This window comes from Apodemus sylvaticus, chromosome 7 (genome assembly GCF_947179515.1).
Source record: "Apodemus sylvaticus chromosome 7, mApoSyl1.1, whole genome shotgun sequence".
In the NCBI taxonomy this organism is placed as follows: Eukaryota; Metazoa; Chordata; class Mammalia; order Rodentia; family Muridae; genus Apodemus; species Apodemus sylvaticus.
The window spans coordinates 74,253,350-74,266,712 of NC_067478.1; the positions used below are offsets into that span (position 1 = coordinate 74,253,350).

The 13,363-nt window shown below is 42.6% G+C and overlaps 1 protein-coding gene across 2 annotated transcripts in view; it reads right to left on the reverse strand.

Annotated features, from left to right (window-relative positions):
• The window catches only part of Ireb2 (iron responsive element binding protein 2), a 232,182-nt gene that overhangs the window by 35,094 nt on the left and 183,725 nt on the right, over positions 1-13,363 (reverse strand). Inside the window, exons 1-2 of one of the 2 annotated variants that reach the window (XM_052188294.1) lie at positions 9,355-9,507; positions 7,824-7,913 (exon numbers count right to left, since the gene is read on the reverse strand). The exons of the other annotated variant lie outside the window; for it this stretch is intronic. Coding sequence (XP_052044254.1) covers positions 7,824-7,913; positions 9,355-9,373 — 109 coding nt within the window. The 5' untranslated portion in view covers positions 9,374-9,507. Of the gene's footprint in view, positions 1-7,823; positions 7,914-9,354; positions 9,508-13,363 lie in introns of those variants that run through there. 2 annotated transcript variants of the gene reach the window in all.

Sequence of the window (13,363 nt, forward strand, 5' to 3'; positions counted from 1 at the left end):
TTTATGCTTAACCATTTGTTCATTTGTTTACTGGTGCTAAGGAGGGATGAAACCTGGTACTTACATATGCTAAGGAAACATGCTACCACTGAACAACATTCCCAAACCACTAATGTTTTAAGAAACAGCCCAACTTCCAGGGGTATCCTTTTATATTCCCACAAGTAATGAATGCGGTTTCTATATCTCTGTATTTTCCCTAATACTCATTTTTGTCTTTGTCATCACACCTACTACGCCTAGCTAAGAGTTCTAAAAGCCTCTCAGGTTAACAATTTCCTCCCTGAAACAACTCTATTTCTACAGAATCACAAAACAGCTTAGCTCTCTGCAATTTTCTCCCTAACATGTCATTTAAAGACAATTTTCTTTGCCTTCTAAATGATTTGCCAAGGCACTAGCTCTTTTTGTTTCAAGCTACGCTCATGAAGATGGCTGTAAGTGGCTGGCCTTGAAAGACCCTTTATAGATTTATTCTCAACCTGTAGGTCTGAGCCCTTTAGCAAATCGCTTATCTCTAAAAAATACAATTCATAACAGTAGCAAAATTATAGTTATGAAGTGGCAACAGAAATATTTTTATGTTGCGGTTACCACAACATGAGAAGCTATATTAAAGGACTATGACATTAGGAAGATTGAGAACCACCGCTTTAGAGTGAAGAGTAGACATGCTTACTACCCATTTTAAAGATTCAGGTTCTGGGGATGGAGAGATGGCTCAGTGGTTAAGACTGTTCTCCCAGAGGTCCTGAGTTCAAATCCCAGCAACCATATGGTGGCTCACAACCATCTGTAATGAAATCTGATGCCCTCTTCTAGTGTGTCTGAAGATAGCTACAGTGTATTCATGTACATAAAGTAAATAAATAAATCTTTAAAAATATTATTTAAAAAATATTCAGGTTCCATTAGATCTCAGATATTATGCAGCTCTGACATCAACATGCTAGGAAACCAATGTAGATATAATCAACTTCTTTTTTGTTTTTAAAGATGTATTTATTTATTGTGAGTACACTGATGCTGTCTTTAGACACACCAGAAGAGGCCATCTGATTACAGATGGTTGTGAGCCACCATGTGGTTGCTGGGAATTGAACTCAGGAGTCTGGAAGAACAGTCAGTGTTCTTAATTGCTGAGCCACTTCTCCAGCCCTGTAATAAACTTCTTAACCAATCTTTAAATTTAGCAGTTTTTTTGTTTTGTTTTGTTTTGTTTTTTGGATTTGGTTTTTTGGAGACAGGGTTTCTCTGTATAGCCCTGGCTGGCCTGGAACTCATTCTGTAGACCAGGCTGGCCTCAAACTCAGAAATCCGCCTGCCTCTGCCTCCTTGAGTGCTGGGATTACAGGTGTGCACCACCACCGCCCGGCTAAATTTAGCAGTTCTTATTATGTAGGCTTATATCTCACCCATTAGTGCTTTCCCTAGAGGTCTTAGCTGCTCCTGTGGCTTCGATCACTCCTATCCATCCATCTTACACACACACTCCTGCGTGGAGAATCATTCGACTACACAAATAATGCGAGACTATTTTCTGCAGACCAGATTGGTCTTCTAAGCTTCAGCACGCCTAGCTGCCTCCTAAAAACCCACTCTTACTTTCCCACTCAAGTGATTTATACTATGCACTGGCTCCTTACTTTTATCTGCTTTTATCACTATTAACTATTCAGACATCTATATCAACACAGCATCACAGCTAGGCCTGGGCACAAGCCTGGAAACCCAGCTACTCAGGAGGCTGAAGCAAGATGACAAGTTTAAGGCCTGTCTGGGCTAGAGTTGAATTCAAGGCCAGTGTGGTCAACTTATTGAGATCCTAACTCAAAATAAAAACTGATGGTGGGGTAGAAGTCAGAGTTCAGTGCTTGCTTGCCTAGCATGCTCAAGATCTTAGGCTCTATGCCAGGACAAGGAGTTTTACAAAGAAGCATTGTTCTTTTCTTTTCTTTTTGGTTTTTCAAGACAGGGGTTCTCTGTGTAACAGCTCTGACTGTCCTGGAACTTTATAGACTAGGATTTGTAGACCAACTCACAGAGACTCACCTGCTTCTGCCTCCTGCATGCTAACACCAACCGTGTGGACCACTATGTCCAGATCTGAAGCAGTGTTCTTGTCACATCTTTTTGTCTACTATCACCACTCAGAGTCCAAACTCTTAACAACCTTTATGCCTGATCTATATAGCGCTTTCAAAATGTGGTCCCAGGACTCCTGAGATTCTGAAATCCTTTCAAAAAACCTGAGGTTAACTGAGACACTGTTTTGTTTTTTTCCTTGTTAACCTTTTGACCTTTCCAGGGATCATTTTTAAATTTATTGTTGGGGGGAAGGAGGGAATATATGTGCCCCAGTATGATCATGGAGGTAAGGAGACAACTTGCAGGAGCTGGTTCTCACCTTGTACTACATGGAACTCAGGGACCAAACTTAGGTCATAGGCTTGGCAGCAGGTACTTTTAACTGAGGCGTTTTGCGTGCCCCTGAACCCCCACCCTCAAATGGCTTAAAACCAACAGTGAAGCTAGACTTAAGAGCTCAAGCCTATCACACCAACACTGAAGAATTTCTTTGAGTTCAAAGCTACTCTGAACTAGAGTGACATACCCTCCCCTCCTCAAAACAGTAATAGAACAAAAGCCAAAACTGAGTGCTTGATGACTCAAGGCAGTGGCATCAAATGACATATATATGATTTATCACACAAAAGACCAGTAAGGATGTCATTGAAACAGAGTGTTGATTTCTTAAAATTTAACTGCTGAAGTCCTTCTAATTCTGTGAGACAAAGTACACATGCAGCCTCACTGCTTAACATCAAAGTATAAAAAAGTTGTAAGAAATCATGCTACTTGTATGCTAATTAAAAAAATAAACCTAAGAAAAAGTACAATAATTGTTTGGAGAAAACATCAGTGATACTATCAGAGTCACAAGTAAAATGAAGTAGCCATTTTTTTTTCTTCAAGAACCAACTCACAAACCATGGCTATTCAAATGTGGGCATTCATTCAGCAGACATTTCTCAAAAACAAAGTAAATGCCAGGCATAATGGTATATGCCTTTAGTCCCAGCACTTGGGAGGCAGAGGCAGGCAGAACTCCTGAGTTTAAGACCAATCTGGTCTACATAGTGAATCTTGGGACAGCCAGAGCTACACATTGAGACCCTATTTCAAAACAACATTAAGAACAAAATAAACATAACTACTAATCATCTAGTGCTTCACTGTCTGGTCACTACAGTTATTCATCTTTGAGATGTTAGAGTGAATCATGCTTTGTGTGGTAGTCTGATAAGAATGGCCCCTAGGCTCACATATTTGAATGCTGAGTCACTCGGCAGTGGTATTATTTTAAAGGATTAGAAAGATTAGGAGTATGGCCTTGTTGAAGGAACTGTCACTGAGGGTGAGATTTAAGATTTCAAAAGCCCATGTCAATCAGTCAGTCTGTCTGTCTCCCCCACTCCCTACATATCAGGACATACAACTCTCAGCAACATGTATCTGCCTGCATGCTGCCATGTTCCCTGCCATGATAACGGCCTAACCCCCTGCAACTGTAAGCCAGCCCACAATTAAATGCTTTCTTTTACAAGAGTTGTGTTGGCTGTGGTGTCTCTTCACAGCAAAAGAACACTAAGACAAAGATCTTCAGAATGTATTTTAAAACGACAAAAATATAGTTGTCAATTTCACCATGGTCTTCTTGAAATGGGAACTGGTGCCTCTCAGTACCACTGAAGACCTCAATATGGTGCCAGCTCCTGGACTAAGACATCACTACAAAGAAAGCCTTGTTCCCATGCTAGAGCTACACCCTACCTGAAATCTTCCTGGAGACGTTTGTTACATGCTACGTCCTATTTTTCTCTCCAAATCCCAACATGGCCCATGAACTCTGAAAGGACTCTTGCCTGTACCAGCACCAGCTCTCCTAAAGCACATCCATGTTGGAGTAACGTGTTTGTGAGCTGTGTAAAGATTATCCTTGTATAATTCAAATGCTGATTTGTTAAGTATCTTCTGCCTTTGTATTTTGTAAATAGTGTTCTCCATCACCTTCTGATTGGTTGAAAGAAAAGCCGATGGCCTATAGCAAAATGCAGAATAAATAGTAAGGTGGGACTACTGGAGAAAGGAACTCTGAGAAGGAGTCAGATGAGGGAAGATTTGGCCAGCTGGACATGGAAGAAGAAGTAGGCTGGGAAGGAAGGAGAGGTAATTAACTAGCCATATGGAAGAACTTAGATTAGTATAAATGGAATAATTGAGTTAAGAGCTATGGCAAATAATTCCTAGCTATAAGGCCAAAAGCTTCAAAATAAATAGTCTCTTGTGTCATTATTTGGGAACTAGGGCAGGCATAGAAAGGTCCCAGGCCCACATCACTGACTATTGACTTGCTTAGTCATGTTCTCCAGAGGGTGGACTACAGTCTACCACAGTGATCCCCAATCTTCCTAATATTGAACCCTTTATTACAGTTCCTCATGTTGTGGTGACTCCCAAATATAAAATTATTTCATTGCTACTTTATAACTGTAATTCTGCTACTGTTATGAACCATGATGTCAATATCTATGTTTTCTGACAGTCTTAGGCATTCCCCGTGAAAAAGTCATTCAACCCCCAAGGGGGTCACCACCAGTTAAGAACTGTCAATCTAGGACCTACAGCCTTGCATCAGTTGGCTCTAACCAGCCACTTCTGAAAACTGAACACGCAGAACCACTGTCTTCTTTAGACAGTTCTGAGTCTCTTCCAAGTTGGGCATTTCCTCTTAACCCTAGATCTCCATCTAGTCTTTTGGTTTAATTAAAGTTACCAGAGTTAATTTAAAAAAAAAAAAATAAACCTACTCTGGTATGCTTTCTCCCTCTTGAATGGACCCTGCCTGTTATAACATACCAAAGCCCTTACCTTTCTCACATATTTTCCATAGAAAACTGAGCTTTCTTTAGCACAGTGATGGTATCTTGGCTATATCTCATTTGCTAGAAATGTGTGAGTACTCAATAAATGTAAACTGGATGAATGAAATGGGGCTTTTAAGAGACAGACTTTGCTTCTCAGTGAGAATTTCTACAATTCTATGAGCCTATAAAGTTAATCCTTTACAGATACTGGTAATTTAAGGTGAGAAAATATGCTAATTTGTCACACTTCTGAAATAAACCCAGGAAACATAAATGTCCTTGTGAGCAGTAACTTAGAAAGTCTAGCTCTAAGAGTCTGCCATCATACATGAGTGGAAGTTGATGAAATTCGAACCCAGATTCCCAGGACAAAGGCAAGGCTAAATGGCTGCAACGAAACTAGGCAATACAGGGTCGAGGCTATGGCTTAGCTGTAGTTGACAGAGTGCTTGCCTAGTATGCTTAAATCTTGGGCTTGCACTTCAGAGCCACATAAATAGCATGCCTGTAATCCCAGCACTCAGGAATTGGAGGCAGGAAGATGGGAAGTTCAAAGTTGTCTTCAGCTAAGTAAGGAGTTCAAGGCCAGCCTGGGCTCAGTAGACTCATCCTAGGAAGGAATATAAACAACAAAAACCTAAGCTAGGAACTGAGGTTTCGTATTTGGGAATTGGAGCTATTTACAAAGCAAGCAGACATAGACGGCTTGTCTTCAATCAAGTGATTTGAGTAGAGGGGATAGAACCATGGGAGAAACAACAAAGAATACTATCAGTCCTGGCCCACCCCTATTTCCTTACGAGCCAACCAGAGTCCATTAGCTTGGGAGTTGTATACCAACACAATAAAGTCTACTTTGGCTGAGCTAGTGTAACTTTTTTTATAATCTAAGAGTCTAATCAGAAACAGAAAATGAAAAGCAAAATTAAAGTCAAACTCTTGAACAAAATATACCAAGTTAAATGTAGAATTGTACCTGATATCTACAGACTCACATTAGATAATCTTTACAAACATATGTACTATGTATACATACTGTAGGTAAATTGTTTCACTGCTTACCCAATCCACAATCCTTTCTAGAGTCTAAGGAAGATGCAAGATTAGAGAATACATACCCTCCCAGCAGGATAACTGGATCAGCAAAGGAAAACTGACACATCCAGTTAAAGCAATAGATGAAAAAGTCACCCAGAGATACCTTAGCTAGATGACAAGCCATTTATAACGCACAAAGAACAGTCCAGTGGTCACATGGGGAATTATTCAGTCAGTACAGATAAAGGCTTAGGTACTCAGTAAAAAATAAAAGTAACAAGACCAGGCAGCCTTCAAATTGCAAATAGCCTCTGGCTTTGCCTGGTTTTGATAAGACTATACTTTTCCTCTGCTATGTTTGCATATCTGGAAAACGTAGTATCATTTTCTATCAAAGCATTTGTTCTTTATAGTCCATGGTAGAGACTGGGACAGCAAATACTAGGAACATAAAAAGTGTGTGATGGAGGTGGAAGGAACTGCACAACTTCAACATAGCAATACTATGTATCAATAGCTTGAATTAAAATTGTGTGTGTGTGTGTGTTAGAAGCCAGGGATGTAGACCAAGGGTATCACATTGGCTTAACATGTATTAAAGCCCAGAGTTCCATCTGCAGGGGGTGGGAGTAGAGGAAATACAGTAGAGAAAGCCTAGTAACAACTTTATTGTATTAAAGACCATAGCATAGCACACCTAGCCCTTTCTACTGGAACTCATACTCCCTGACTCAGAAAACAAGCAGATTCAGATAGCAGGAATACTTGTATTGAATGACATGGAAAGATGTGCATAATATATTAAGTGAAAAAAGGTCACAAAGCAACACACATTGTAAGAATATTCATGCTTTATATATTACTATAAAAATAATGCTTTCACTAGGCATGGTATGCATGCCTTTAATCCCGGCATACAGGCAGGAGGATCTCTGTGAGTTCAAGGCCAGCCTGCATAGCCAGGATTCTGTTATACACACACACACACACACACTAACACACACAGTCTCAAAAACTAAAACAAAACAAAAAAAAGTGATTTTCTATTTGATCTATGAAGAAGGGCAGATCTTGTTTGAAATTCTTATAAACCACAAAACACTCTACTAAAATGTTAAGTACAGATTCCTTTCAGAGAATACAATGTAGTAGTTTGTTTTCGTTTTGTTTTGTTCCTAGTGTTGGGAATCCAATCCAGGGCTTTGTGCATGCTCCTCCACTGAGCTATATCCTTACCCTTTGGTATTTAGAGACAATCTATATAGTTCAGGTTGGCCTGGAACCTATGACCTCTTGACACTGACCAACAGATATGTGCTACCCACCATGCCTGGCTAACAAGGTAGGTATGAATACAGTGCTGGCTATATCTCTATTTACTATAGTTAAGAAAATAAGTAGTCAGGAAGGAAAAAAAGAAGAGATAATGAGATGACCTAAAGTAAAGGGCCTAAGGCCTCATTCTAGTTAAAAAATGGACACTACACTAGCTCATCTCTTCACCATCTTCCCCATTACTAACCACTTCACTCATAATTTTATACTGCTGCTCTCCATGATTATCAGAGGTTAACTGCCATCCACACACCCTCTGTCCAATGGCAATTCAACTGCTTCAGAAAGCAGACTCTATTACAAGCAACAGAGACTATTCTCTGCCTTGTGAATATGTGTATTTTTAACTCAGAGAAGACAGTCACAAAGATCTCTTAAGTTTCACGTCGCCAGGTGGTGGTGGCACACGCCTGTAATCCCAGCACTCTGGGAAGCAGAGGCAGGCAGATTTCTGAGTTCGAGGCCAGCCTGGTCTACAGAGTGAGTTCCGGGACAGCCATGAAAACCGTAAAGCAACATTACCATACTGGGGGCCTCCAAGTTTAGGTACATTGAAGAACTTCTTCTGTGAATTGCCATTCAATGTTTCAATAAGGTACTCAAAGGTGTATCCTGGAGACAAAAAAGAACAAACACCTTTCATTAAATACTTTTCATTGAATACATTAAGTACATTAAATACAGTTACCAAGAACCTTATTCAAAGAGAAAACACCCCAAATTTTGCTCAGCAGAACTTTGTAGGCTGATGGCAATCTTGCATCTCTGCAATACCCAGCAGGGCGGCTATGGGCCACAAGTGGCTACTAAGCCTTCAACTATGGCAGCTGCGATGGAGGTGCTGACTGGTCCATGCTACAGACACAAGACTAGTCTCCATCACACTGCTAGAGCACAATTCTAAACTGCTACTTTTGTCAAGTAGAAACCAGTAAGATACTTTACTACCTTGTCTGGTGACAGCCTGTGCCACTGTAACCCAGAATGGAGTTAACCTCCCTGTGCAACCCACAAGAGCCTCCAAACAGAGGCGATCCTCCCTTCTCTGTCTCCTGAATGCTGGAATGACAGGCATGCCCACCTACTGGCTTTTCAATATTAAAAGGCTTTTCAATCTTAAAAATATGTTAAATGTCTACAAAGAGACAGTAAGAATGGCTTAAACGATGTACAACCATTCAGAAGTCATGCCCCGAACATTGCCTAAGTACCGAGAGTATGCTTTGATAAAACCATTGTTAGAGGTTTTCAAAAGGCAATTAACAATCCAACAATAGTTAGAATACTAAAGATGCTTTTTAAAGTGACCATCAAAATATCTCGATAAACTAGCACATTAGATTCTCCTCCTAAGAGACATCCCCTTAATGGCTACACACTAATTGAATATACCCCCACTCTCAGTGTTGTGGGAAAGGGTAAGGCAACCTTGGGATAGAAAAAAAATTCATCATGGGGACTTATTACGTGGATCGGTGAGACCCTTAAACACTGCTAAGATCGTCTTCCAAACCCAGAAAAGATAAGCACGGTCCATTCGGAGAGGATAGTGCTTTTCTTTTGTGGGGGGAGGTGAATGGGGGAGGAGATTTGAATAATCTGGGACCGACTAACGTTCAGCCTCCTCGACAGCCCCTCCGCTTCCAGGACTAGAGAAAAGGGGACACACTCCAGGCTGCTGGGTGGAATGAACAGCCAGCAGTGAAACCTAAACAAGGGACCCAGGTCTTCCGACCCTCAATGCTCACAAAAGGGGGGCGGGTAGAGGAAGACGTGGGCTTGTCCCTGTCCCAGGAGTTACTCCCGGGGGCCTGGAGGCTGCAGACAACCAGCAGCGGGCCCCGGCCAGTGGCGGAGTTAGCGCTCCGCTGATGAGCGGGACGCGGGCGGGGAGGCCTGGCTTTCCCGGCCTCCGCCCCGAGGGGAGAGAACGACCAAGCCCTGAGGGCCCGGCCGCCCCTCGGGTGACCGTAAGAAAAGCAAAGCAAGGGCCACGGCGAACGGCAGCGCACGCCTCCAGCCGCCAACGCTAAGGCGGCGGCGGGGAACTGACCTGCACTTGGGGAGTCCATCGCCGGAGACCATATTATCCCTGCGGGGAGGGGACCGGCGGGGGAAGGAGGGGGAGGCCAGGCCGGGAAGACAGGGAGGAAGACGGGCGGACTGGCAGGGGGAAGGAGGAAGGAAGCAGTCTCGCGCAGACACCGCGAGAGCCGCAGAGCTGGCCCGGGGTCCCTGCTCGCGGGATTTGCCGGCTAACTCTCGCGAGATCTTCGGACCGGCGAAACAAAGAAAGAGAGGGGAGGAGCCAGATAGTAGGCGGGTCTCTGCGCAGTCTCTGTTGTTCTCCAGAGCGGGGGGGTGGGGGGCGGAGCCCTGGGAGGTAGTAACTTTGACAACGCGACGCCTTAGGTTCCGTTACTTTGCTGTGGCCCAGAAGTATTCAATGAGGCTTTGAGGTCCAGTGATGTGTGCAGGCAGTCTTTTGTAGGAAAGGACTAGAATTGGGACGCAAGTTCTTCCTGCATGGTAAAGCCTTGTGTTAAGCCGTGATGTATGAGGTGCCCACTCGCGCATTCTCAAGAGAGCAAGGCCGGGTTAATGGGACACATAGGCAATCAACTAATTGAATGAATTAAAATTTCCATACTTTCCTATAACTTCAACCTTTCTCTTCCCAGGAGCAGTTAATTGTGATGGCGTCCTAAGTCTCTCTACCCCCGCCCGGGACAGTCCTTAAGTCTTCCCTGTCTGTCTTTTGGTTAGCAGACTCTTTGGAGTTGTCTGATTTGCTCTTCTCTTCCCCACTCCTATTCCTTCCCAGACTAGTTTCCACTTCCAAAACTGCCCGTGATAAAGGTAGGCATAGCTATTTGCTTATACATTTCCAAGACTTGCTTTAGCCATTTGTTTAGTATGTTTTTTAAGACATACTCCATCAGCTTCCATAATTCCAAAACTATTCTGTACCTCCTGCCTCTAAGCCTGCTTCATCCCAGTCTTCTCTGCCAGGGCCTTTCTCTGCCCAGCCATTAAGTGTACTGGCATTAACTCTATCTCATGACGTAAGCTTTGCACCAGATTCCATTTCCTCTGGCCCACTTCACCTCTCTATTGGCTCCAGTTATCCGTTCTTAGGCTGATGCTCCCTGACCTACCTATAACTTAAACCCATCTCCTAAGCTTAGAGGAATATATCCTAATGCTTGTTACCACAGGCACGTCCTATGCAAAACTTCTCCAAAACAATCACCACAACCACCACCACACAAGCCAGTAAGTCCTTTTGTGTCACCTGTACCAGGGAATGCCACTGCCGCACAAACCAGCACGCTGTCCGTGGCTCCTTTCTTCCATTACTTTTGATAGAGGTCCACTTGATCTACTTCCTAATTACTCCCCTCATTACCACCCTGGTCTTGACAACTGTGACATTCTTCTCAGAAAGTCTCTAGGGCATGACGATCCTTGTAATCATCTCCGCGAAACTGAATCAAAGTAAGAAGGACACAGTAACCAAACTCACATACCAAGAAACTGAGTCTGGATTTGAAATGCATTCAGATGGAAGCAAGAGCTTGTATATAACCGTGATGTTCACAGGCTGAACTGCCTGGATCCTCTAGCTAAAACAGTTTGTTTTCTCTTGGAACAACACTTCTGTGCACCATTGGCTAGTCCTTACCCACTCTTTCAAAACCTGGGTTTGTCTTTCCTTTTTTTTTGGGGGGGGGGGTTGGGTTTTTTTTTCTGAGACAGGGTTTCTCTGTATAGCCCTGGCTGTCCTGGAACTCACTCTGTAGACCAGGCTGACCTCGAACTCAGAAATCCACCTATCTCTGCCTCCCAGAGTGCTGGGATTACAGGTGTGTGCCTCCACCGCCCGGCTCTTTTCATGTTTTAAAGATTTATTTATATGTGTATCTCAGTGTTAGTGTACATCATGTGTGTGTGCGGGTACCCAAGGAGGCTAGAAGAGGGTGTTGAATCATCTTAATTTCTAACCTATCTCTCAGATGTCATGGTTTTCACTAGTTTGAGCTTTTGAAAATTTGTTTGTCGTGGTCCTGGGGATTGGCCTTAATTGCTGAGCCATCTCTCCAGCCCCCCCCCCCCAGGGTAGTCTCTCATACAATCACACTACAACAATTAAATTCAAGAAATTTAGCATTGGTACAGTACTATTAATATTTACACTTTATGCATTTAGAGAATCAATCTTACTAATATTACTAATATTCTATAATCAAACATTGACATCATTTACAACCAATTTTTGAAATGTTGCCAATTGTTTCAATTGTTTCTCTTTATTTATTGCTTTTGACACCATCTTGCTTGTGTAACCCTGGCTGATCCATATTCACCTCATAACCCCAGAGGGACTCTAGGCTTCCCAAGTATGGCAAACATGGCTCCATCAGGCCCTGCCCTTCTCCTCCATTCCCTCTGCCTCGCTGAAGACTATTAGATTACACTCCTAAAGTTAGCAACCAAGGCCTGGTCCCTTAGTTAGCTACTTCTTCCTCCTGAGGCTGACAACAAAGGTCCAGCTACTAAAATATTGAGGTCCAGCAATCAAAAGCCACCTCTGGCCCACCTAATTATCATGCCCAATTAAATTTAAAACCTCATCCTAACTCGGGGTTTTTGTTTTACTTTTATAAGTTGCCATTTGCCTAGGAGGCATGTCTGTCTGCTTTCCAGAGGCAGTCCTCTGCTCCCTACTCTACAAACATGCCCTTCCCCCTCTGTCTTGGCCCCCTTTGTCCCCTCCCCCTTGTTCCCTTCCCCTTCTCTATCATCCTCTACCTCCTTTGTCCCCTATCCCCATCCTCTGTTCCTTTAGGGCAAATAAATCTCCTTTCTGCGGAGAACTTGGTCTTGGGGTATCTTGAGCTGACTGAGAGGGTCCCTAAAAGCCCAAACTATTTTCAAACTTATGCCAGTTCTTCTGCCTCAGCCTCCCAAGTACTGCTGTTACAGACATGTGCTACCATGCCTAGATAATATTGTTTTTCTAGAAACTTTTTTCCACCTGAAATCCAATCCTGTCTAGTCTGTACTTAGGATAGTCTCTCAGCTGCTTATTTTCCTTGGTGCTGTTGGTATTTCTCAAAGCATACAGTTGTTTTTGCAAAGCATTCATTAATTGGAGCTTGCCTCGTTGTTTCTTCATGCTAAGGTTCATCAGGTGAGTCCAGCCTTTAGATATTGCATCACAGCGTTCACTGCAAAGTTCATGAAAACTTAAGCAATCAAGTTTTTTAAAAAGTATTTATTTACAATGTTTACGCTTTATAATGGCAGAGACTGTAAACTGACATCACCACATGAGCCACTGGAACAGCTTGTACTAAGAATGTCTCAGTGATGTCACCTGTGGCTTTAGGTGCATATGAAGACGTACGTGTGCAGGGTAAGAGCTAGATTACTGCTTATAATAACATTTGAGGCAACCTCAATGCCTGTCAGAGGAGCATGGGTAAAAAGTACAGAATACTCACATAAAGGTATGCTATGAGATGTTAAAAGTGACCTTGAGTCATATATATCAATTTACAGATAAAAATTATATAGTGTCATTTGTTTTTTAATAATTTATTTTTAACAATTTTCTACATGTATATAAAGTATACCTCTTTTACCCCCTCCTACTTCCTCTGAAATCATTCCCAACAAGTCTCCCTCCTATTTTCTTTCCTCCCTTTCATTATCCAGTGAATTCAATTGGGGTCGCTTACATGTACATGGATATATAGGGTCATATACAGGATCATGGGCAGCATACCCATGGTATATATATATACACATATATATAGCCTAGAACTTGCAGTCTTTCTGCATCACAGATATACACAACCATACCTAATTCATCTTCAGCTCAAAAACAGAGCAGAATGTTAAGTACAAGTCCACAAGACTCTGGGACCACTGTTTACCCTTCCACCTACCAGAGGTAAGGTAAGGTCTTAGGTCTAGTAAGGATGAGTCTTGACGCTCTCTCCGCCTTTCCAAGTCTTATTATGACCATAATGGCTAAGGCCTGAGGTCTCCCATGT